At 43.2% G+C, this 26,745-nt stretch overlaps 1 protein-coding gene across 1 annotated transcript in view; it reads left to right on the top strand.

Annotated features, from left to right (window-relative positions):
* The window catches only part of OGDHL (oxoglutarate dehydrogenase L), a 42,321-nt gene extending 20,998 nt beyond the window's left edge, over positions 1-21,323 (top strand). Inside the window, exons 12-22 of the mRNA XM_075258312.1 lie at positions 814-916; positions 1,024-1,152; positions 5,181-5,331; positions 11,308-11,435; positions 15,229-15,407; positions 16,043-16,114; positions 16,418-16,543; positions 16,626-16,698; positions 18,997-19,160; positions 20,388-20,542; positions 20,990-21,323. Of these exons, the coding sequence (XP_075114413.1) occupies positions 814-916; positions 1,024-1,152; positions 5,181-5,331; positions 11,308-11,435; positions 15,229-15,407; positions 16,043-16,114; positions 16,418-16,543; positions 16,626-16,698; positions 18,997-19,160; positions 20,388-20,542; positions 20,990-21,113 (1,404 nt within the window). The 3' untranslated portion in view covers positions 21,114-21,323. The remainder of the gene's footprint in view (positions 1-813; positions 917-1,023; positions 1,153-5,180; positions 5,332-11,307; positions 11,436-15,228; positions 15,408-16,042; positions 16,115-16,417; positions 16,544-16,625; positions 16,699-18,996; positions 19,161-20,387; positions 20,543-20,989) is intronic.
* Positions 21,324-26,745: the final 5,422 nt, after the last annotated feature.

Here is a 26,745-nt window from a genome sequence, read left to right as displayed (position 1 = left end):
TTTCGAGTAGAGCCTCAATATTCGACTACTCGATCGAATATCAAATCCCATTATAGTCTATGGGAAAAAATGCTCGTTTCAGGGGAAACCACTATTCGACTAAAGGAGAGTCACTAAGTCCATGGATAGCAGGAGGAGAGTGTTTAGGAGGAGTGCTGTGCAGTTAAAGCGCATGGACCCCATTATTGTCTATGGGGTCCGTGCGCTTTAACTGCACAGCGCTTGCAGTTGCGCTGATAAAAAGTCAGCTCCCTCGTAACAGCAAGCTGCCAGCTCTCCCGACTAGCAAAGACGAGCCTGTGGAAAATCAACACTGGTTCTGCAGCAGGCTCATCCTTGCTAGTCAGGAGAGCTGGCAGCTTGCTCTTACGAGCGAGCTTACTTTTTCTAATAGGAATGAATTGACCAGCGTTGATTGGCCAGTGTACAGCAATCAACGCTGGCACTAAATCGAATATTTACTGCGAGTAGTATTTGATCAAGGTACGAATATTTCGAATACCTACTCGATTGAATACTACTCACTCATCTCTGATAATTTGCAGATATGTTTTTATGGTCTTAGTTTAAAACTGGGTGGGGGTGGTGGCTCTTAAAATAACATTAGCGGTGCCTAAATAACCTTTTTACAGGCATATGTGGGGCTCATATGGCATAATTTTGCTGACAGAGCCCCTTTAATGCGAATGTCACATTTCTTTGTCCCTGGTGGTTTTGTCAGCTGATATCACTACTGAATATTTAGGACGACTAATACGATGAATACAAAATGTACAATATATCTCAAAGTCCTTCAAAATATATTTGTCTCAGGAAGAAATAGCCAAGTATGACAAGATCTGTGAAGAGTCCTATACCCAGTCTAAAGACAAGAAAATACTGAATATAAAACATTGGCTGGACTCTCCATGGCCCGGTAAGAGAAATTCTCCAGTTTTATTGTAGATTTGGCAAGAAGTAGAAGCAAGACGACCACATTGCCAGATGTTTCCTCTTTCTTTTTTTTTTTTTTTTTTTCTTCAGGTTTTTTCACCTTGGAGGGAGAACCGAAAAGCATGACCTGTCCTCCGACTGGTATTCCCGAGGATATGCTCTCCCATATTGGAAACGTAGCCAGTTCTGTGCCAGTGGAGAATTTTAAAATCCATTCAGGTAACCGGACATCAAGATACGCTCCTAAATATTCATTTTAGTTGTTTAGAAGTCTAGATTTATATGGATTATATTATATGAATTTATTGAGTTCACATTGATAGGTTACTATACTGTTCCTCATGTCATTGTAAGTTGTGTTGCTGTTGGCGCCCTGGGAATTAGCAAACTCGGACATCTAATCTTTAAAATGTGTATTCTAGTGATGTGATGAGTGAGTAGTATTTGAGAATGTTTGATGCGCTTAACCCCTTGGTGTCCGGCTGCTTACATGCATTCCTATGGTGGCAAGGTATACGATCGAATACTACTCGGTCAACTCTAGTGTTTTCATCTTTGAACCCCATGTAATAGCATATATTTAGATAATACCGACCTATACAGTCTAGTTGGGTTCTGTGCCCATCAAGGTGTGCTTTGGCCTAAAGGATCATATCATAAGTGTTTGATTGCGATATATAGTATTCCATGTGTAACTTGGAGAAAAAAAATTCCATTGCTGTAATGTAGTAATAAAAAAACACAAATTGTCAAACAATGAGGCACAAAGTAGTAGTTGTTGGAATCCAATGAAAACTTGTGTGTGTGTGTGTGTGTGTGTGTGTGTGTGTGAATGTAAAAGATCTATGTTAATGTTAGAGGGAAAGGAAGTTGGGGGAAAACTGCAGAATTGAAAGGGAGCTCTAGTACCCTGCTGGGCCACTTGTAGCCTTGATACAGAATGAAATACGGTTGAATATGGAGGTATACGTGTATTCCTTATGGTGGCGCATGTTGTAGATGGATCTGTGGATCCTGCACACACATAGGTTGTTGAATCTGGCGTCCCATCTGGTGATATATCTGGTGACCGGTCAGGCCAAGGAAGGGTTGCAATCTAGTGGAGACATTCCTGGAAAAACCTTGCTGTGTGGGCAAGCGATAATTTCAGTTGGAAACTCTGCGATGAGAAGAAACATGTGGCCACAAGATGTCCTGCACTTACCAGTAAGGGCGGGTTCACGCCAGCACCCGATCTCTGCTTTGTGGGTTTGTCTTCTGCCGACAAATGGAAACCCGGCAGTCAGTGTCCGCCCGTGAGCGTCTTCTGGTCTCCGTGGCGAAACCATGTGTTTTGTTTTTTTTTGTTTTTTTTTTGTTACCGGACACAAAGTCCTGCATGTCCAACTTTGTGTCTGGTTAAAAAAAAAAAAAAAAAAAAAGTGTTTCGCCGCGGAGACCAAAAGACGCTCACGGGCGCACGCTTTTCAAACCCATTCAAATGAATATGTTTCAAAACTGCCTGCGGGTTTCAGTCTCCTGTCCAGTTGCTCAGGCAGGAAACGGAAACCTGCAAAGCGGAGAACGGGCGCAGGTGTGAACCCGCCCTAAGCTGTTAGTGTCCCTCATGCACTACTAGGGCTGGTCGACTCTCTGATGCTTCCCAGTTCATCACATCTGCAGTTTGGGCAGTGTGGTGTTCCATAGCAAAGGCAGGATTGGCGCACTCACAAGTCATCCATACTCAAACCTAATCTTCATCTGATCCCAAACATAACCTAGATTTAATAATAAAAAATACAGTTCCAGTACATAGCAGTCTAGGTTTTTCATTCATGGCACCACTGTAAATGAAGGTGATTGTGGTTGCCAGTCAATGGCAGGACACGTAACGGGCGCCATGACTCCAAATTTATTTTTTTGCTATAAGTGCCTGGAAATGGTTCGGGCAGAAACAGGGGTGTGTAATGAAGGTGCCACCTGTGTCTGGATGGTGGACAAGGAAATTGTAGGAGCTGCTTGTACTTGTCAGTGAATAAAACAATACTATATACTGGTTATCTGTCTGGGCCATATGGGACCTGTTTGTTGCATGCGTGCCTTCACTTTCTCAACATCTCCTAAAAGCTAGATACGAGAGACCTAGATGGTGGACAATTCGTTGAAACGGCCATTCTGCTTCTCTCACCAAGAAGTATACTACCCAAAAGTGTCTTGTATAGGGCAACGGGGAAGCAAATTTTACACCCTCTTGTGGCAAGACGCAATGTCCAGTCCAACCATACCTGTAACCATTTACATATCTGTGTGCCAGATTTTGCAGGAATCCGACCTTTTTATCTAGCTGTGTTTTTTATTTTTTTTCTTTGTCAAAGAGTGTAAAAATCTGTGCTCCCGTTTTAGCAGGAATGTCCTCGGGCTTCTTAAGTAATAGACTAGGAATCGGCATGCATGTTTATTTAATGGGATTGTTTCCTTTTGCCGTTAATTATAAGCTGTGTAAGGTTTATGAACCTTTTAACAGCTGTGGCCTTTCACTAGTGATGAGATGTAATTTACACGTCTATCTCCGAGCTGTCGAACACCCTGTTTGAGGTCTATTATAAATGAAGTCGTCTGCAGTATCGGTTTGTGGTCCGGCTTTCCTTCCACTGCATAAAATCTTACGGTTTTAATCCAATTTGGAGTATAAAGGCACTTGTTCTTGTGTCTGCGTCATCACCATCTATTACTGTATTTATTATATTGACTGTGCTCCCCCAAAACATGTAACATTAACGTAACCATAAAGCTAAAACCGTTCTCCACTGTATGTAGATCTTAATAATTAAAGGGATTGTTTGAAGCCTTCCCCTTTTATGGATCAGGCTGGCCAGATAGTCAGCTAATGGTCAGCAAAGCTCTCTGATATTTAGAGAGTTCTTCGGCCAGGTTCAAACGAGGTTTTTTGGTCCGGAAACTGAGGCGGAGGCCACCTCAGTTTCCGGAGCAAAAAACAGGTAGGTGCGACTAGATGCCAGTGCATTGCACTGGTATCCAGTGGCGTACTCTGCTCCGGATTAGGCCAAATGAATGGGCCTAGTCGGGAGTGTCTTCAGGCGGATTCGCGAAGAATGAGCATGTCTCTTCTTTTTTCCGGGAGCTGGAACAAACTGCTCCCGGAAGAAGAACTGACCGGCTCCCATTGATTTCAGTGGGAGCCTTTTTTTGGTCAGCATTTTGAGGTGGATTCAGCCTAAAAATCCTGACCAAAAGACTACGTGTGAACTCAGCCTTAGGGAATCTTCACACGGTGGAATTTGCAGTGCAGCGGCATTCCACTCCGGCTTAGGTCCAAGTGAATGGGCCTAGTGAGGAGGGGAGTGTCAGGCCACGGCGGATTGAGCCATGCAATCCGCGGCAATAATAAGTCATGTCTAGAGATGAAACTGCCGTTTCGACTAGCACGCACCTATAGGAATGAATGGAAGCAACCGACAAGCAGACTTTGCCGGCGGCCGACCGCTTAACTCCCTGGCTACGTCCATTAATTCCTATGGGGGCGTGCTATTCGAAACAGGAGTTTCGATTAGTACTCGCTCATCTCTAGTCATGTTGCTTCTTTTTTCTACTAGCTAGCAGAAAAAAGAGAGCGGCTCCCATTGAAGTCAACGGGAGCCGGTTTTGGCAGAGGATTTTAAAGCGGATTCCACATCAAAATCCGCTACCAAAACTTACCCTTAGGGGGTGTATTGAGCAGAGGATATAATGGGGAGTAGCTACAGTGTGACATCTCTGTGTGGAGACTATTAGGCTCTACCGCGGTATACTGCTATAATGTGTATATTGTTCCTTTATTAAAGGGAGTCTACCACCACTAAAATGCTTCTAATCCAGCATAGTGAACATAACTTTTTGTGTCAAAGCGCAATCCTTTTAGCTGAAGGACACGTTGAGTTTTCGCTACAGGTTTTTTTTTTTTCTTCTTAAATCCAAAGAAAGGAATGGAATCAAACGGAATGAGAAAAATTAAGAAAGGACTTTATACGTCTCATACAAAGTCCTACATGTGTCTCGCATTCTGTGGATAGGTGATCAGCGTTTGTTTTCGGTAACTTCTTTAACATTTGACATTAGTTTTCCTTCTGTACTTTGTTTGTATCCTTTGGCTCAGTACAGTCTGTATGTATAATGCATATAGTCTAACTTTTGTCTAGGACTTTTTTTTTTGTTTTTTTTCCTTATTAGAATATTTGTTCAGTAGACAGTAATTTAATCTTGTCTTTTAGGACTCTCCAGAATCTTGAAGGGAAGATTGGAAATGACAAAGAATCATCTCGTAGACTGGGCGTTAGCGGAATACATGGCGTTTGGTTCTTTGCTAAAAGAAGGCATTCACGTCCGACTAAGTGGCCAAGATGTGGAGAGGGGGACTTTTAGGTACTTCAGCTAAATCATTTTATTTCCTTGCATTTATTTCCCTCTTAGAGCAAATATATAGCAGTTGTGTGAAATAGAAGGGTCCAATAACTAGCAATGGTTATTCATACAGTATAGCAATATTTGTCATTGTGTTTGCAACGAATAGTCATTTTGTGATACCTTAAAGGGATCCTATCATTAAAACGCAATTTTTTGTGACTAACATGTAGGAATAGCCTTAAAGACTATTCTTCTCCTACGTTTAGATGACTTCTCCGCGCCACCGTTCAGTAGAAATCCTGGTTTTCGTTGGTATGCAAATTAGTTCTCTTGCAGCACTGGGGGCGGTCCCCAGCACTCAAACACTGGTGGCATCCCCAATGCTGCGAGATAACTCTCCAGCGCTGCCTCCATCTTCCACCGCCTCCACAAGCAACAAGAAAATGGCCGCTTACTGTGTAAGCGGCCATTTCTCTTGTGGCTGGCGGGCATGCGCAGTCAGCTCTGCCTGAGGCCTAGAAGTTTGACCCCCAGCGCCAGAAGTCACATGAAGAGGAAGTTCCTGAAGAAGATGGAGGCAGCGCTGGAGATTTCTCTTGCAGCAGTGGAGCTTGCCCCCAGTGCTCCGAGAGAACTCATTTGCATACCGACGAAAACCAGGATTTCTACCTAACGGCGGGGCGGAGAAGACATCTAAAGTTAGTAGAATAGCCTTTCTTAGGCTATTCCTACATGTCAACGAGAGAAAATTTGATTTTAATGGTTAAATCCCTTTAATCTGCTATGTAAAGTAAGTGGTGAGCGCCTGGAAGGCAGTCAAAATATCAGCAAGCGCTCTGGGTCTCCATCATGCATCCTACCCAATGCCTTCTACTCTAAGATAACTGGTATCCCAATTTTCTTCCCCAGGCTGCGTTCATCCCCAGGTTGGCACATACACAGTTCTTTTCTCTGCTGTGAGCAGTAGTTTTTTGGGAAAATATTGATATCTGTGGCAACAATGAACCACGTCTGTGTGAATTTCAGTTAGGATATGCAAAATGTCATGTAGAGTTTGAGGGGGACTTGAAGCACTTGTGGGGAATGGGACTGCCCTCGGAGCACTTGTCACGTAATTTAAAGGTATGGATTACGTTCAATGTTGCCTGCAAGCAAATAAGTTAGGATGTTATATGTGTCTTCAGGTTTCTAAATAGGATAGTCTTCTAGGAATAACTGTTTTTATTAAATGCTAGAAATAAGGGTTAGCTCCTGAGCATGAGTCCTGCCATATTCTTGAGTATGGTAGAAGTTTTACAGCCTTATTTTATATCTATTGTAAGCCGATGGCTGGTCAAGTAATGGAGGGGGTGTACATCTCACCCAGACTACTCATGTGGGTGAGATGAGAACTCCAGGAATGTTTGTCTGCTGAGCATTTTGGTAAATGCTCAGTACTGGGCTGGATTTTTAGGAATGACAGGTAGGTTGGTAGTGGGACCTGTCATTCCACCCCCTCCAGTCTAGTCCACACTTTGGGGATGTTCTGACTCAGCTGCAGAGAGTCTCCTCGTCAAGGAGGCTTAAGAAGCCAGCTCCAGCAGCAACACTTTGGCAGAGCTTGGCTGGAGAGCTGACAGAGAGGTCATATATTTTTGGAGCTGTGTCCTGAATGATTCTACTGGCTTTTTGGATTTCTGTTATTCTAGGTGAGGTAACCTATTCTATGTTTAGTTAGAGCCTAGCCGGGCAGGTATTTATTTTTGTATTGCTTCCTTTTGTTGCTGCACTACCTTTTTGAGTGAACATTAAACTCTACCTTTGTTTTGGACTAAAAGAAACTGGACTTGTGTCTATGCCACCCCACCTAGCAACCCCAGACCCTGACAGTATGTACAGTTTGCTTTTAGACCACGTCCTGGCAACACATTGTGATTCATCGAGCCATCCTGAACTAATGGGCTGGAGGACATGTTGCTTGGAAATAATTGTTCCTTGCTGTTCATTCTTCAGAGAGTCGTAGAATGATTTCAGTCACAGTAAAAACTTTGGAGGTCGTTCATTTTTCACACATGCTTTCTGCCTAGCGATAAGCGTCCCCTACAGTATCTTCCCAACCCACAGGGCTCCACTTTAGACCCACTCTAAGCCCTGGATGGCGTTGCACATTTTACCACTCTATTTTCGTTCCGTTGATGTTCTGAATGACAAGTCCATCAGGTTTATGTCTGATCTATGGCACTCAGACTGAAATTTACTTAACCCTGTACCAGCCCACCTGCCTTTAATGATACCGGCGATCCACACGTGTTTGAGAGGGCAATTTGTCCCTGACACACATTACAGCCGGGGAGGGGGCATCGCTTTCACTCTGTTTGACACTGGCAGCTACAGAGCAAGTAATACACATAATAGGTATTATCAGTGTAATAGTCCATTTTGCCTGGGCGCTCGCGGAGCTGAACATATTGGTGTGATTCAGTCAGTTAGCCTCACTCATTACTCAGGGAGTTAATGGATTACAGTAATTGCTTCAGTCATCTCTGTTTTCATAATGTGCCTCTGCCGCCCATTCTAATGCTGATTAATGAACCCTCCAAGCTCCGCGGCAAGGAGGTGGAGCGGAAATCTATCCCTACCAGGCACTTGAAAAGGCCATGCAATATGCTAGGAATATTGGACTGCTGCTTAATGAAATGCTAGCCTCTCCTGTACAAGGGATCCGCTATATTTCATTCACTAGACGGATTGCTAACGGCGAAGACGAGGCACCTAGCAAGTGTCGCTTATGTCACCAGATATTATAATAGGATTTATTTTACAAACATAAAAAAATGGATCACTTGTAAAGGGTATGGAAATATTTGCAAAAAAAAAGTGATTATGCAATTTCTAGAAGTGGGAAGATTATTCTGCATAAAGTGAAGACAGCAGGGGATGGTAGGGATCTGATTGGTGAGAACATGGATCTGAAGGACCGCCCCCAGTGCACCAACCGTTGCATTTGTTTAAGATTTCAAAGTTCTTTTTCTTTAAATCTACAAAATGAACATGCTTATCACTGTAATGTGCTCTGTAACATGGTGGTAGCAGTTGAATATACTTGGTGAATTGGTAGAATTTCTTTAATTTAACACCTGATTAATCAGTTTAGTTGGTAACTTGATGGTAGAGGGTCGTTCATGGTCATCCGAAATCTAACATGTATTACCAGCGAGTTGAGATGAGCAAGTACTATTTGGATCAGCTGATCCGAACCGCACGCTCCATAGAAATGAATGGATGCACCTGGTACTTTTCTTTGACGGCGACCGGCCGCTTAACCCCCCGCGTGCTGGCTACGTCCATTCATTTCTATGCGAGCATGCTGTTCGGATCGGCTGATCCGAACAGTACTCACTCATCTCTACCAGCGAGGACTCCGAGGGAGTGTGGTGCGTTGAGAAATTGGTCCCTTTGTTTCTGGCAAGAGATGGTTATAATGGGATATTTCAGTTGCATCAGAGGAAAAGAAGGAAATCACACAGTCCAGTTGCATTAATGTGACCACCCGTCAAAATCCAGAATAACCACCTTTGGCAGAGCAGACCGCTGCGAGACATGAAGGAAGAGAGGGAATGTTGTGGTGATGTTGAGCCATGCTGACTCCAGTGCCGTCGCCAGCTGCGCTAGGTTATGTGGTTGAGCATCCATGGCACGAACAATCCGATCGAGGTGGTCCCACAGATTCTCGATTGTCCTGCTGGTAGATGCCATCATCCTCAGGAAAAACAATTCGCATGTAGGGGTGAACATGGTCCGCAAGGATAGATGCATACTTGTTTTGATCCATCGTGCCTTCCACAATGATGAGTGCACCCAGATGGCTGATGACACGTGCCTTCTGCGATTGGTTATTTAACAGTAGGCGGTAGTCACATTGATATGTCTGGACTGTGTAGGATTAGAGATGAGCGAACACTGTTCGATCGAATAGATATTCAATCGAATATCAGGCCATTTGAGGTATTCGATTCCAATGGAATACCACGAGGCAAACGCACTAAAAATTTGTATCCCCTCCCACCTTCCCTGGTGCTTTTTTTGCACCAATAACTGTGCAGGGGAAGTGGAACAGGAACTATGACAACGGAGGCATCAAAAAAAAAAAAAAAAAAAAAATCGTAAAAAGTAATTGGCTGGCTAAATCAGGTGACCTCCAATTTATACGAATAGTGGATTTAATATCCGGTTCATATGAGACTGTGAACTATGTGACTGTGAGACAGGGATAGATGTACAGGCAGGGTTAGCTAGAGATTACCTTTATTTAGGTGGGAATGTTACTCACTCAGCTCTTTGGGGCTCCATCTGGTCGGGGTCCCTGTCAGCTTGCAATATATGCGGGAGCTGACTTTTTCCCATAGGAATGCATTGGCCAGCGTTGATTGGCCGAATGCCATACAGAGTACAGCATTCGGCCAATCAACGTTGGTTCTGCCAGAGGAGGCGGAATCTAAGATCGGTCCACGGCAGTCTCCATTCCGGTTCGATATTAGGCTCCGCCTCCTCACAGATGAGCCTCCGGCAGAACCAGTGTTGATTGGCCGAATGCTGTCCTCTGTATGGCATTCGGCCAATCAACGCTGATCAATGCATTCCTATGGGAAAAAGTCATCTCCCGCATATCACAAATTGACAGGGATCCCGACGTAATACAGTGACTTGGGCATGTTAGATGCCCCCAGACATGCTTCCCCTGCTGTCCCAGTTACATTCCAGGGTGTTGGCTTCATTTCCTGGGGTGTCATAGTGGACTTGGTGACTCCTGCGTCGAAGAGTGGGATCCCCTGAAATGAGCATTTCCCCCATAGACTATAATGGGGTTCGATATTCGTTCGAATAGTCGAATATTGAGGGGCTATTTGAAACAGATATCAAATATGTTACTGTTCGCTCCTCTTTATGTAGGATCAATGATAAATGGTGCATTGAGTTACCCCAATGTACATAAGCAAAACACTGGGGGGCTTCTTTAAAGCCTAAATTATTGACCTCTCATCAGTCTTTTTGGCTCCCCAATGTCTGACTTAAAAATAATACCTAATGCTAATAAGCTAACCAAACCCTAATGCTATTGTACGCCAAAATGGCCGGATCACAAAATTTCACCAATCTTTTTGTGTAACCCCATACATACTCCTATCTAGTGATTTATACAGTGTACACAAATATAATTAGTAGTCTTTATCATTTTCTAAGACATAATAGCTGCAACTATCTTGTAAAAACCAACAAGATGAATCTGCAGAAAAAGAGGATAGAATTAGCCATAAATATTTGGGTAATATAACGAAATTGTCTGCTGTGCTTTACCTATCTCATCGAAGGCTTCATTTATGCAATGAATCTTTTCTTTATGATCTCTTACATTAGTTTCTACAGAATATTATTATATAGATATATTTGTCATGCTTTCGCCTCTTCCCACCACTTTGCAGTCAGTCCCCTAACCAACTTTCTTTTCGCCCCAACTTTTCCTCCGCACCAATTTGTAATTTCCATGCCAGACATAAATCTCAATGAAGGCCACGCTCCGGGCTCGCGAAAACAAAATGACACTGAAGGGAGCCGAGTTTATTTAGCGAATAGCAGTTATTCCATGCAAAAAATGAGTCCATACAAAAACCCTATTCATTTTGGATTTGCCTTTACTGGAGATGATGGCACATTTCATTAGCTCCTTAGTGACCGGCTATTTTTGGTCTTGGAGATGAGCGAGTAGTATACGATTGAATACCTCGCTGCCATAGGAATGCGTGTAAGCAGCTGAACACCAACGGTTTAAGCGCGGTGAATATTCGATGCGTTTAACCCCCTGGTGTTTGGCCGCTTACACGCATACCTATGGCAGCGAGGTATTTGATCGAATACTACTCGTTCATCCCTAGTCTTAATGAGCAATCTTGAGCAATTTTAGTATGGTCTTATGTTGACAATAAGGTTTAGTAAAGTATTTGTTTTCTTCCCGGTAAGTCATCGTCATCACGTTTTACATCATCAAGACGTTGATCGTAGAACCTGCGTTCCAATGAATCATATGTGGCCAGAACAAGCTCCATACACTGTGTGTAACAGCTCTCTGTCGGAATATGGTGTCCTGGGTAAGTCTAACCAGGTGATCCAAAAATGTGTACTAAAAAATGTATTTTCGGTCATTGCTGTACCCATGTTGGACATGTATGTCTTCATCCAAAATGTCTTCTTTAGTTTAGTTTTTACATAGGTTTTAAATATGCTTCTTAAAGAGTCTTCCAAGACGTTAAAAAAAAAAAATTCTAAATGGCTCGTGATGGATTAAAAAAATAATAGAAGCAATACTCCATAAACGTATCCCGGCCACTATTGTTGTCATTGGTGACCAGTCTGTGTATTGGGAGGGACCAGAAGGCGGAGACCTGCGGGGAACCTGAGGTGGAGACCAGTGGGGAACCTGATCTCCAGCGGGGAACCTGAGGTGGAGACCAGTGGGGAACCTGATCTCCAGCTGGGAACCTGAGGTGGAGACCAGTGGGGAACCTGATCTCCAGCGGGGAACCTGAGGTGGAGACCAGCGGGGAACCTGAGGTGAAGTGGAAGCACAACTAGGACTGCAAATCAAATTAGTATGGATATTGGTACAGGTTCTGACTATTTTTCTGTTACTCATCCAATATTTGCTGGTATTCATTCAGAAACTGATCTGGAATGGTTATCATCATTCTAGATTACAGATTGTTCCTCCAATAAATATACTGAACACTGCATAATGGGCAACAAAGTATCATAATAGCTACTGAGTTTCTTTGCAAAATAGACTGAAAGTCAGGACGGTCCCCGTGAAATGTTTACATTCATCACCGTGCCTCAATGAAGAGCAACATATGTGCAGAAAAGCCGAAACAAATCTGTCATATTGCAAGTTTCTCAGCCATATCTCCCAATCACCACAAATGGGCTCATAACGTGGAAGATAAAATTAGACTCAGATTAAGAGCTGCCAGGGGAAATTTCAGTTCGTACACTCTGGAAAGTTCATGAAATTTTGTGTTTCCTATAAACCTATAAAAAAGAAAGAAAGAAAGAGAAAAAAAAAAAAAAAACGGTCTAGACTGCATCTAAATATGTAAAATGAAAATACGTTAGGTTCCCTCGCTTTTATCTTCGACTATAAGCTAAAGATAGCCATTGTAGCTGATGCCAATGTTTCTCAACCTTTGCAAGCCACCAAGTTCTTGGTGATAACCAGATTCAACCACGTAGTACCCAAGCGAGCTATCTGTTATAAACGGTGCCACTCCCTGCCTCAAGGTTCTTCTAAGGGTCAGTGCACACAGATTTTTTTGATGCTGAAGCCGCCTCAAAATCAGTCTCCAAAAAAAGCCTCCCAATAGAGTTCTATTGGATTTAGCATCAAAATCGGCGCCAAAAAATATGTCACTGACCTTTAGTGTTCCATCATGACATAACACCCATGTCACTGCGCATGCCCGACAGCCACAAGAAAATGGCCATTTACACTTACTGTGTAAGCAGCCATTTTCTTGTGGCCAGCGGGCAAGTGCAGTCTGCTTTGCCCGAGGCCTAGACATTTGAACCCAGCTCCGGAAGAAGACGCGAAGAGAGGCAGTTACAGACCAAGATGAAGGCGGCACTGGAGAGTTCTCTTGCAGCATTGGGGACGCCCCCAGTGCTGTGAGAACTCATTTGCATACCGATGAAAACCGGGATTTCTACCAAACTGTGGCGCAGAGAAGACCTCTTAAGGTAGAATAGCTTTTTTTAAGGCTATTCCTACGTGGTAGGCAGAAAAAATACAATTTTAATGAAGTCTTATCGGACTACAGTCTGCGTGCAAATCAGTGAAAAACGAATGCAACAAAACTGATGCAAATCAGACATAAAAATTGCGGTTTTTCACGGCCATATTTGAGTGTACAGTCCTATAGCCCAATAAGAGAATGGCCGCTGTGAATCCTCTGGACAATGTCCTAGTTTGACAACTCAGTAGTTGTTTGAAATACAATTTACATTTTAGATTTTCCAGAATTAGCTCCTATTAGATTTGGTCTCCTAAACAATAATTTTCCTCCTGCTAGTTGTGTCCTATACATTACATTAAGTCAGTCCTTTTTTGCTCACAAAACCTCCTATCTCAATGCAAATGCACAAATTTTGCAGGTCTCTTTCCCCGAGGGATTTGACCTGGTAATAGTAGAAATGACAGATACATGACACCTGCCATTGAGAGCTTAGTGGTGGCTTCTATCTGTCTGGCTGTGTGTGCAGAATAACAAGGAGCCCGGCCGTCCTGTCATTCCCTGCAGTGTGCACAGCGCCTAGGACTAATGACATACGAGATACCGCCGTACTATCAGCAAGCGCAAAGTGAAGTTTATCTAATGTGCGCCAATGCCAACCCACACGTATTGTGGCAGAACACATCATTAATAAAACCCTAATGCAATAATTGTTCTAATTTATGTATTGCTGTATTTTTGATAATTTGACTAATTCTAATGAACTTTTTTAACTAATTAAAATGAGTCAATTTATAAGGTACAGCATTAACAAATAGAATGTTCATAATGTCGTTTTAACCGCTTAATGGCCTGGCGGGTTTAAGCCTGAATGTACTACGTGGTTTTATTTTATTTTTTATGTTTACTTCCTTAGTAGTTCTGCCCATGCCTATGTACCAGTCACACAGGCTGCAGTTAGAACAACTCTTGGTGTATTGTAACCGAATGCTTAGTGTACACACTGACTTTCGGTACTTTTTGTCCTCAGTAACAGTTTAGTTCTTGATTGTGTTACCAAGAAACATGGTGATATGATCAAGTCTCCTGGCTGGATCGCTCAACTGGACAACTGCTGATATTTAATTGGTGACCTGTCCGAAGGGTAGGTGATCGATTACAAAGCTTAGAAATGCCCCTTTAAAGGGTTAACTATCCACTTAAAATAAACAGAGGAAACCTGACATTACATAGCCATGGCAGAAAAGTTGGAATTGTATAGTTTATCTTCACAGTCCAGTCACAGTAATGTGACCACCTGTAAAAATCCAGAATAACCACCTTTGGCAGAGCGGACCGCTGCGAGACGTGCAGGGAGAGAGGGGATGTTGTGATGATGGTCACTGGTATGTTGAGCCATGCCAACTCCAGTGCCGTGTCCAGCTGTGATAGATTACGTGGTTGAGCATCCATGACGCGAACAACCCGATCGAGGTGGTCCCACAGATTCTCGATTGGGTTCAAGTTCGGGGAATTTGCTGGCCAAGGGAATACGGTAAACTCATCCTGGTGCTCCTCGAACCACGCACATACACTGCGAGCTTTATGAGTATTGTATTTATGTCGTATTGTCCTGCTGGCAGATGCCATCATCCTGAAGACAAACAATTCACATGTAGGGGTGAACATGGTCCACAAGGATAGATGTATACTTGTATTGGATCCATCGTGCCTTCCACAATGATGAGTGCACCCAGATGGCTGATGACACGTGCCTTCTGCCATTTGGTTATTTAACGTTGAAGCAAAAGTAGGCGGTGGTCACATTAATAGGACTGGACTGTGCACAAAATAATAAAGTTTTGCCTATTTGGGCTCAGAAGTTGACTATAATGCCATTAAAGGTCCACAAATGATGATCATGTCCATTGCTTGCAGCAGAGAGGTGGTCAAACGTATATTGTCACTCTTCGGTGTCATATATTTTATAATCCATGATATACTATGTGTCTGACACATGTCTGGAGAGCCGGTGTGATAAAAACGTGCGGCTGCTTCCTCTTCTCTTGGCTAATCAAAGCACTTTACCATACATCCATTGAGCCAAAAATAGCTAGAGTTTCTAATATGCTGATTTTTGCAATGCTGTCATCTTAATTTAGGTGTTTTTTGGTTTCAGGTTTTGAGCTGGGTTTTGCCATGGCGAGTCCCAACGCCTTGGTATTGTGGGAAGCTCAGTTTGGTGACTTTCACAACACAGCGCAGTGTATCATTGACCAATTTATTAGCTCCGGACAGGCCAAGTGGGTGCGTCACAATGGGATCGTGCTGTTACTACCTCATGGCATGGAAGGAATGGTGAGGAGCTGCTGATCTCACATCTGTTCATCGCACACAGTCGCTGACTGATATACACAGTGGGACGTTAATAAATAATAAGCGCCCCAGGAGGGTAAACTCCTAAATAATCCATGAGCCTGAAGTTACTGTTTATCCGGCTCAGATGTATATTCACGACAACTAATCGGATATATACAATATAGAGTGAAACCTCTCAAGGACTTGACTGGTCTTGGTGGTCACATTGTGACTGGTGTCAGTGATATGTGGGCCCGGTATAGAGTGGTGTTTGGGGATGTGATGCAGCGATATCTGACTTGAAGTATTGCTGTGTGTTACAACACTCCAGCCAATGCATACATTATCATTCCTGTTCTTTCCTCACCTCTCCATACATTCTAGTCATTTAAGCACCTATTATCCATCCTCCCATGTATTTCCCAGCGCTGGGTATAACAGCGGAGTTTCATTTGTTAATGATAACCTTGGCTACCCTTTCCAGCTGCTAGTTCATCTTTCTTGAGGGACATTTCCTATTGCCGCAGAATAAATTGCTTCCTAGAAGCCTTTAATGCGGCTCCTTTTCCCTCGCTATCAGTAATGTGATTCTGAGACAAGCATTCTTAAACTCTTCTACTTAATGCTATTACCAGGGGCCGGAGCATTCTTCAGCCAGACCTGAAAGGTTCCTGCAGATGAGCAATGACGACTGCGACGCTTATCCTGTAAGTTGATTTGTCCAGCGCTATAGTCCATATAGGCCGCCATGACCTCCGATTCTGATTCTACCTGTTCAGCAGTTCATTACATTTGGGGCTATGGAACATTGTGTTTTGCGCATTATTTTCCGATATCAATCTGCTTATTGTATAATGAAATCTAGGTGACGACTCTTGTCTGTGTCGCTCATATTAGTTCTAACCAGTCTGACATTCTCTTGGGGCACCTGCATTTTTTATGATCAATGATAATACTTACTTTAATGAATTTATATAATCAGTTTATGTATTTGCTATTGCATTTTTTAGGAATTTACACAGGATTACGAGGTGACCCAACTATACGACTGCAACTGGATTGTGGTGAACTGTTCAACACCTGCCAGCTACTTTCATGTCCTCAGACGGCAAATTTTACTGCCCTTTCGCAAGCCGGTAACTAACATTGTATGAGCATGAAATATCGGAGAGTACTTGGTGGTTTTCCGAATAACCAATAATTATTTTTTTTTTGTAGCTCATTATTTTTACACCAAAGTCTTTGCTGAGGCATCCAGAGGCAAAATCACATTTTGAAGAAATGAAAACCGGTTAGTAAAAAAAAAAAAAAAAACCAAACCAAAAACCTCTGTAAATTAAATAAAATAAAAAAAATAAAATAAAATATGAGAATTCAAAAATCATTGCAGAAACCCCCATCCAACTTGGAGAGATTGATCAGTCTTTCTACCTTTAAGGTTAAGTTCACACATTGAAATTAATGGGAGCCGCTCAGGAGTTTTTTCCGGAAAAAAGAAGCAAAATGTTCATTCTTCAGGCCGAGTCTCCTCACGATTCGGCCCGAAGATGAAGACACTCCTTCCTCTGGACTAGGCCCATTCATTGGCTCTAATCCAGAGCAGAGTGCACGGCTGGATACTGGTGCAATGCACCGGCTTTCAGTCGCGGCTACCCAGGTTTTGGACCAGAACCTGAGGTGGCCTCCGCCTCAGGTTCCGGTCCAAAAAACTCTGTATGAACTTACCCTAACATGGCTTTACAAACTTCAAGCTGTGGCTTCAAACACACCTACAATCCAGTATAGAATAGGTTCAGCGTCCAGGTGGCAAAAGCAGACAAAAAAAAAAAAGTCTGGATTTACTCAAGTTTAAAGGATTGTTCCTCATATCATAAAGTGATGGCTTATCCCTGAGGGTCCGCTCATTATGAGAATGAAGGGTTAGGGGGTGCTGGTTTAGAGCGGTGTTTCCTGGGAAGTTTTAATAGCTCAGTGCTGTTGTCATCCAGATGTATAAGGAACTGCAGCACAGTCCCATTCTTTTGACCGGGGCCATGCTGCCGTTGCCTGCATTGTTGGGTGGTTGGCAGCTTTCAGGCTACAATAGAAGAGATGCACTACTTGGCCACAATGACAAACCTTTCATTCCCAGAATCTGTGGGGTCCCAGAGGATGGAAGCCCATTTCTTCAGGCGGGTTCTGCTCCTGATTCAGTCGTGACAGCACCCTCCGGACTAGGCCATTTATGTGGGCCTAATCCAGGAGTGGAAAGCCGCGACGGGATGCCGTGCAGCCACAATGTAATGTAATGTGCACACGCGGAATCCCCGTGTCAACTAGCCCTAACTTTTTGCTCTCCCATGAAAAATCTCTGCACAGGTGACTCCTATGTCAGGTAGTGTAGATGTGAATACCAGGGGTTAACTGGGGTTAGGCCTGGCACTCAAATGAAAAGAGGGGAAACGGATATAATTTTCATCCCATAGTTTCGTAACGCCATTGTCCTATGCATTGTCCAGACATAAACTTACAGACATATGGACCCAAGAGCATGTGAAAAGTGACCACTGTTGTAGTTGCACAAAGTGTGTATATATTCTTTTCACTTTAATAAAAATGAGGTTTTAGGCACTTTACTTTTTTCAGTGATGGTTATTTTGCTTTGAGGTACTAGATCCCTTCTTAGGTCAGTGATAGAATCCCCTACCCCTATCTGTAAGACGTGTTGATCTGTATAAAGGACTTTGGATTAGCAAGAACTTGCTGCAGTGGCATGTTTTTGCATTTTTTTCTTATTCGGCACCTCCTAATCTCCATTGACTTCTATGGACACATGATCTGTCCTTGCAGTCCACCTCGGAGAACACTGCTACGCTAAATTCAGCTGAACCCCTGGTGGACACAGATGCATCCTATTCATTTCAGTGGAATGAATGCAGGACTTGGGCAATTTCTCATGCTGTCATTGACGTGAAGGGGAGGGGTGTCTAAGTCTAAGGGGTTCTCCTGCTTTCCGTGTTCACAACAGGATAAAACACCCTCATGTTCTTAGGATTGGCACCTCCACCAGTGGTAAAGGTATTTTTCACTTATAAAAGATGTTACAATGCTGCTTCTTTTCCCTTATACTATTGACTGAAACACAGAACAATTCAATTTCACAATAAATGTGACAACTTCAATTAAAGTGGTTGTGGACAGGGGTCCTAGTGAACAGATCAGTTTGTACAGGTGTATTGCAGTTGCCCCTTACCTTCTAGAATGATGATGTACAACAATAGACCTGTAGCAAGTACCAGCGGACCCATTGGTGTGCTGTGCTATTTGCATAGTCCATGTTATTTCTATGAGTGGCACATTACACCTATCGTGTAGACTCCCTACAGCACGGTGCTCGTCACATCTGTATACACCGGATGACAGGGAATCCCGCATTATGCTTATATGTGAATGCTCCTACCACCGAGATCAGCTTAAATGTCTATATTCTGCAGACGGTACGCTCTGTTTGTTGTAGAACGTGATCCTTGTTTTTACTTTGCTTTCCAATGTGTCTATCCGGATGCTTATTCTAAAGCATTAACCATTAGTTTCATTATTTAATGTCAAGGCACCGTCTTCCGCCGTGTGATTCCTGAAAGTGGAGCGGCTTGTCAGAATCCTCAGAATGTGAGACGGGTCATTTTCTGCACCGGGAAGGTTTATTATGAGCTTGTCAAGGAAAGACATCAAAAACAGTTGGAAAGCCAAGCAGCAATCACAAGGCTGGAGCAGGTAACCTATTTCTCAGCCTTAATCTGTTTGGCACAGAATATTTTGACAGCAAGATTTGTTACAAAATGAATTATCAGGCTACATGTGACAACAGAATGGGATATTTTTCCTGTCATGCTAATACAATCATGTACGGGATGGATTGACCCCTATTAGGTAGAAAGTAGGAAAACTCGAATCAGAAACTTAATTTTTTTTTTTATTAGATGGCTAGCCTGTCAGACAAGTACATGGCTATGAAATATTTGTCCCAAAAATAAAGATGGGTAACGTGCCTATTGGCATCATAGGTCTGGCTGTAACATAGGGAGTAGAGATGAGCGCGTAGTATTCGATGGAATACCTCGCTCCCATAGGAATGTGTGTAAGCGGCCGGACACCAAGGGGTTAAGCGCAGTAAATATTTGATGCGCTTACTCCCTTGGTGTTCGGTCGCTTACACGCATTCCTATGGGAGCGAGGTATTCCATCGAATACTACTCGCTCATCTCTACTCCCTATGATTGAGATCTGGTGAAATTGGAGGCCATGGCCATTAAGCCATGCTGTCACCACAAAAGGGTGTATTTGGCCATAGTAGATGTTAAGGCATCAATGCCAGAACCCAAGGTTTCCTGCAAATTAATGCACAAAGCGTCATGATGCTTTCGCTAGCTCGTTGTCTTCACCTAGCGCATCTTGGTGGTAACTCTTCCAAATGTAACAAACAAAATGCAACATACACTTACCCGAATGTCTACTAATGTCTGCCGACTACGCATGTCCACCTGGTGTAAGCGCCCATTTTCTTGTGGCCGCTTACACAGTAAGCTGGGGTAAGCGGCCACTAAAAAATGGCTGCACGCAAGTGCAGTCGGCTGTGCCCGAGTCCCGATGGCAGAGCCGATTGCGCATGCATAGAAGTTTGAATCCAGCTCTGGAAGACAACTCGGAGAGAGGCCTACCTGAAGAAGATGGAGGCAGCGCTGGAGATTTCTCTCGCAGTGTTGGTGACTCCCCAGTACTGTTTGAGCGCTGGGGCCCGCCCCCAGTGCTGCGAGAGAACTCATTTGCATACCAACAAAAAAAAAAAAGGGATTTCTACCGAACGGTGGCGCGGAGAAGACCTCTAAAGGTAGGAGAAGAATAGCCTTTCTTAAGGCTATTCCTACGTGTTATCGAAGAAAATGGGATTTTAATTATAGAATCCCTTTAAGCAGTTTGTCCTACTTTTTTCTTTTATTGCAGATCGCTCCCTTTCCTTTTGACTTGGTGAAAGAAGAAGTTGAGAAGTATCACCAGGCAGAATTGGTGTGGTGTCAGGAAGAACATAAGAATATGGGTTATTATGACTACATCCAACCTCGCTTCCTCACCATTTTGAACCATACTAGACCGATTTGGTAACTATAATCCTATGGTTTGTTTTTTTTTGGTTTGCATGGACTATTTCACGAAATAATAAAATCCCATAGTGTATCTCTGCCATCTTTGCTTCTCCATCCCCCTGATTATAACGTGGTTGTAGTGCCATAATAGACAGCAGAAATCCAAACTCTGCAAAAGTGCATTAGGTTCAACCGGTAGCGGAACATACGCAATCCTAATATTCTATGACCACAATGTTACATGGTCACGGGTAACCTTGCAGCCCTACCTTTGACCATGACACAGATTGATATTTTTATTCGTTTTAATGTACATCATGGATAACCCCTTTAAAAGGATAACTTACCTTTGACCTCGAGAGTTCGGGGTGCATTGGTCCTTTTTATGAAATGTATTATGAGACTCATTTCAATTGTAAAATACCTTTTATTCTTTGATCTTAATCTAATCTCTTTTTCTAGGTATGTTGGTCGTGACCCGGCAGCTGCCCCTGCCACAGGAAATAAAAACACCCATCATGTAGAACTAAGAAGATTTTTGGATGCTGCTTTCAATCTCCAGTGTTTCGAAGGGAAGACCTTTTAATATGTTGCTGTATATACTATAGTATTATAGCAATTCAGTATAGGAATACCACTAAAGAATGTAACTAGTTCTGCAGGTTTTTTATGTGTCTCAATAGGCACTTTAGTTATTTACATAGATCACCTGCTCATAGGATCCAGGTATAAATCGGAACCTACAGGAGACAAATAGTCCATTTCTTGTGGGAACAAATCACACTTGTCTAATTTGTTAGCTTTTTTTCTGTTGAACCCTCACCCAAATCCTGCTTTCGAGTATGACCAGGTTTGGCTCATGGTCTTCCTCCATTCCTTGCATTAACAGGTCATCTACACGAAAATATGACGATACTCTCTTTAAACCTAGATTGTATTGGTGACCGGTCAGCCAGGCAGCTCTATGACCAATGTTATGTATGTTGTAGTGGAAATTTTTAGATCAATTGTAAACCAAATATATAATCAATTGTAGAGGAAATACATAAGGTTTTTTTCAATATTTCAGATAGTTAATAAATCTAGATCTGTTTCCCAGTGTTGTTGCCCAGACTGACTTTCATTTTTGCAAATTGGCCTCGGTTAGTGAACTCATGAGAATTCCTTTGACTCCTTTCCTGTATTTTATATGGGACTCCAGATCTTGATTTTATTCATTGAGTGTGAGCACCAGTTTCGGAAATGCATGTACTAGCATGCCTTGGCAAGCTATCATTGAAGTGAAAGGGATTCTATCATTAAAACACATTTTCTTTTTTCTTATTGACACATAGGAATAGCCTTAAGAAAGGCTGTTCTTCTCCTACCTTTAGAATTCTTCTCCACGCCGCCGTTCCGTAGACATCCCGCTTTTTGTAGGTATGCAAATGAGTTCTCTCGCAGCACTGGAGGCGTCCCCAATGCTGCGAGAGAACTCTACAGCGCCGCTTCCATCTTCTTCAGGAATGGCTTCTTCACGCGTCTTCTTCCGGCATGGGCAGTCGAACTTCTAGGCTTCGAGCCTAAGGCAGAGCTGACTGCGCATGCCCACAGGCCTTAAGAAAATGGCTTTTACTTACTGTGTAAACAGCCATTTTTCTTGTGGCCGCGGGCATGCGCTGTGTGCTCTGCCCGAGGCTTAGAAATTTGACCGCTTGCGCTGGCAGAAGACGCATGAAGAGGCTGTTCCTGAAGAAGATTGGGGATGCCCCCAATGCTGTTTGAGTGCTGAGGACCGCCCCCAGTGCTGCGAGAGAACTCATTTGCATACCAATGAAAACTGGGATTTATACCGAACGGCAGCACCGAGAAGACATTTAATTTTGGGAGAAGAATAGCCTTTCTTAAGGCTATTCCTGCGTGTCAACGAGAAAAATTGATTTTTAATGGTTGAGGCTGTTGAGCATGGTAGCAAGTTTAAGCCATGCCCATAGTGGCACCAACATCATGCGCCCTGGTGTTGTCCCGTTGATAAACGACCCCAAGTTCACTTTGGAGAAATGTTCCTACCGCTGGTTTCACAACCACCACCAGGCTGTCATTGTACCTGAACTGAAGACTAGTCGGGTCTGACTACCATATATTTGGCGTTCCTTTTGTGAAGTACCCAGACGGCCTCCAGACCAATCCCTGGCAACAATCACAAAAAAAGGAAGTTTCCTAACTATGAAGTGTGCGGGGTGCTTTGTACCGAATGCTTTCCAGTCCTTCCCTCTTTACTCTTTGGTGACAGCTCTAGTCTTCTGGATGGCTGCTCGAGCCACCACTGAAGAGCCAGAAAAGAGGGCAATTCATTGTAGAAAGTCTAACACAATTCCTGGTTAAGGAACACCTAGAGGACACTGCTCTTTCTCAATCCTACAACTATTATGACCTTCCACCTACGTACACACATTTATTACCGTCGGCAGTTTAGTAGGGTCAGAACTGATGCCAGACTTCCTTTCAATGTAATAAATAAATAATGGACTCGTAGTGTTTTGGTTTTGCATTATCAACTATTAATGGTCATAAATCTTGTGCAGGAAAGCCAATGAGTTTCACTGCAGATTTAAAGGGGCTTTTCTGGATTCTCCTATTGAATTTCTATCTATAAAATAGATTGATGGGTCAGCTGTTCGAGCTGTATATTTGGGATGAGTGCAGTTTCCTGTTCACTACTGGCTGCATCCATTGTCATGCTTGCTTTAGTTCACACTATATGGTTTCTGACTCTCCCTGCTAACGTGAGGTCCTTTCTGTTGCTGCACTTGGTCCAAGTCTAAGGAGTCCACGTGTGACCTCTCCTCCCCATCTATCTGAGCCTGACCTAGATGAGCGAGTATTTTCGAAACGGCCGTTTCAAATAGCACGCACCCATAGAAATGAATGGAAGCGGCCGGCACGCTGACTTTGCCGGCGGTCGTCCGCTTAACCCCCCTGCATGCAGGCTACGTCCATTCATTCCTATGGGTGCGTGCTATTCAAAACTGGAGTTTCGAATAGTACTCGTTCATCTCTATTACAGATTCTTTGAGTGCTTCATATTACTATATTGCTGTTGCGTTATCATTTATTGACCCTGGTCTGTTTTTATTGACTACACTATTGATCCTGATCCTGTTTTGCTGCTTAACCGTGTATGACCTCTGTCCCTACTGAACCTGAGTTACCCGCCTTGAACCTTTGAATTGTTCACAACTAGAGATGGTCAAACCTCCCAGGATTTGTTTGGTTTGGCTGGTTTGTGTCCAATATTTGTTTTAGGTCGAACAAGTTTGATACGAACCAAACCTTAAATTGGCTTAAAATACAGTGTAGAACAATCTAAAGGCTCCTAGGAACCCATCTGTTCAGTTTCTATTTCTTGAAGACAAATACAGCGAAGTTGGGGCAACGCGCTGGCTCAGTGGTTAGCACTGCAGCTTTGCAGCACTGGAGTCCTGGGTTCGAATCTTGCCAGGAACTAAATCTGCAAGGAGTTTGTATGTTCTCCCCGCGTGGATTTCCTCCCATACTCCAAAGAAGTACATTGTGATCCCTATAAGGGGTTCACAATCTGCATTAAAAAAATAAATAAATACAGCGAACTTATGTCACTCACACTCCGCCTACTCTGATGTCATGCACCCAGGGTTACTGCTGAGTCTTGTGATTGGGCCTCAGCAGTGACATGGGCAGGGTAAGCGTCACGACTTTTTTTTTTTTTTTTTTTTTGTGTCCTATCAGGATGTCTCTGTAGAATGGGACGAAATCCACATAGACACGGGAAGAACATACAAACTCCTTGCAGATGTTGTTCCTGGTGGTTTTCAAACCCAGGACTCCAGCGCTGCAAGGCTGCAGTGCTGACCACTGAGCCACTGTGTTGCACCATAGCGTCATGACATTTGGTGCGCCCATGTGACTGACCAAGTCATAGGCCGCAGCAGTGATTCCAGGCACATGACGTCAATTGGAGACCCCAGAGTATAATGGGTTAGCCATTTTTAGTTTCTTGGAGACGAAACTGCATTTTTCGGATTTGTTACTAAACAAATAATTTGGAATATTCGGGACAAACCCAACTCGGTAAGAGTTGATTCACCCATTTCTATTCACAACCTTGTTTGTCTGCTGCTGCGCCACTGACCTTCTGCCTGTACGCCTTAGTGCCTCGCAACACAGTCTTTCTAGTCCCTGGAGAGCAGCCACCTGTATCGGGACCACTCCAAGCAGTGACAACCTAGTAGTCTTCCAAAGGTGAAGACCAAGTTCCTGCACGGGGGTTAACGGGTGAAGATCAGGGGGACGATTTAGATCACGCCCTTAGAAATGGCCCAATGCCAAACCAGTTGGGTAGCACAGCGGGTCCATGATCTGGTGCCTGGGAAAACAGGCTGACTTTTATTAACATCGGTACTATGACCGTAAGAACAAGTGTAGTATATAGTACATACTACTTTTATGGTGTATTATTTTGAGTCTTCAAAAGCATTATTGCCTGTCTGTATTACACTGAAAGGCAAACTTTTAGACCATGCCTTGTGGGGAAGGGGTAGGATAGGGTGGGAAACCCACCAACGGAATTCCATATTTTAGCTATCTATAGCACATGGCTGTAGTGGGGAAACCCCTTTAGGCACTTTAAGGTAATGTTTTTTTGAAAACCACATTTCTTAAAGAATTAAGGCGTGAAAGTGGTGTATAATGGCGAATAAATCACAATACAGTGCATTATGTGCAGGCAATGAGTTTACAGTCTAATGGAAAGCTTACATTTCTGTACAAAAAAAAACAAAAAAGATTGGCCCTTAATGGTGACTGATCCGTCTGACATCATCACTACGGCTGGTTAGACCTCTTACGTTTTGCATAAAGCAATTATCTGCCGGCTGAAATCGGATTATTAGTTGTAATGTTGATCTAGAGATGTGTAATGGGTCTAATGTACTGGTGCATGGCGGTAATTAGTACAATTGTTTTTGTTTTTCCCTTTCTAATTACATCTGCGTATTAACATTGTCTTAAAATGATGCGTAGCTTTATACTGTGTGTTTATGTGACGCCATTATATTTCAGGTTAAAATTTTAGCTGCTTTTCTCTTTAAAGGGATCCTATCATTCAGATGGAATTTTTTGTGACTAAATGATAGGATCCCTTTAAGGCTATTCCAATGTGTTAAACACTTTTTTTTCTAGCTGACACGTTGGAATAGCCTTAAAGGCTATTCATCTCCTACCTTTATCAGCTGCTTTCGTCACGCCGTTCCGTAGAAATACCGTTTTGTTTTTTTTTACTAGTATACAAATGAGTTTTCGCGGCGCTGGGAGCGGGCCCCAGCACTCAGACAGCATTCCATACTTCTATGGAGAACAGGAGCATACTGCACATGCGCATGTAGCGGCCTCCAAAACAATGGCTGCCGGCCGGCCTGTGCACTCGACTAAGGCTAAGTTCATACAGAGTTTTTTGAGTCATGATTTTGAGGCGGATACGGCCTCAAAATCCTGACAAAAAAACCTCAGTGTGAACTTACCCTCACAGTGTTACCTCTCCTGGACTCTAGCACTGGTCTTTAAGCCTGTTGAGCAAGATCAGAGACCACTGAGGTCTGTAATTGTCATTCAACAGGCCTGGAGGTCTAAAGAGACCCTGGAGTATAATAATAGTTTGTGGGTGGCAACCCCCAAAAATCGCAGTTTTGCAAAATGCGTAACAAACTCCGTAGATGCTACTGTATTTTGTGGAGAGGTCACTGTGGGACATTATACTGTAGGGAGGCCTGCTTTGGCACAATATACTATATAGAGGCCACTATGGGACATTCTACTGTGGGATATTATGTGGACTATAGGACATTATTATTAAAGGGGTTGTCTAGGTATCGGAAAAACTATGTGGGTACCTGGGGAAGATGGCAAACTAAAGTCACCAAAGGGGGAATGTACAGCATGAGTACCAATAAAGGAGCATTATATTGTGTGGAGGGGCAAGGAGGTAGCAAACTGTATTAGGGAGAATAAGGAGGCCATATACAGTGTGAGTGGGTAAAGGGGGCTTTATACTATGAGGGGCCAGAAAAGGGGACACTATATTGTGGGGGGGGGGGCAGTAAATGGGGCATTATACCGTGTGTCTGCCAATAAAGTAACTGTTTTAGCCTTTTGGAGGCCAGTAAAGAGAGCATTTTAGTTGTAGGAGGCTTGTAAAGGGGGTG

This window comes from Leptodactylus fuscus, chromosome 10 (assembly GCF_031893055.1).
Source record: "Leptodactylus fuscus isolate aLepFus1 chromosome 10, aLepFus1.hap2, whole genome shotgun sequence".
Taxonomy (NCBI): domain Eukaryota; kingdom Metazoa; phylum Chordata; class Amphibia; order Anura; family Leptodactylidae; genus Leptodactylus; species Leptodactylus fuscus.
The sequence above is the reverse complement of the archived record's forward strand: the minus strand, read 5'-3'. Positions and strand labels throughout refer to the sequence as shown.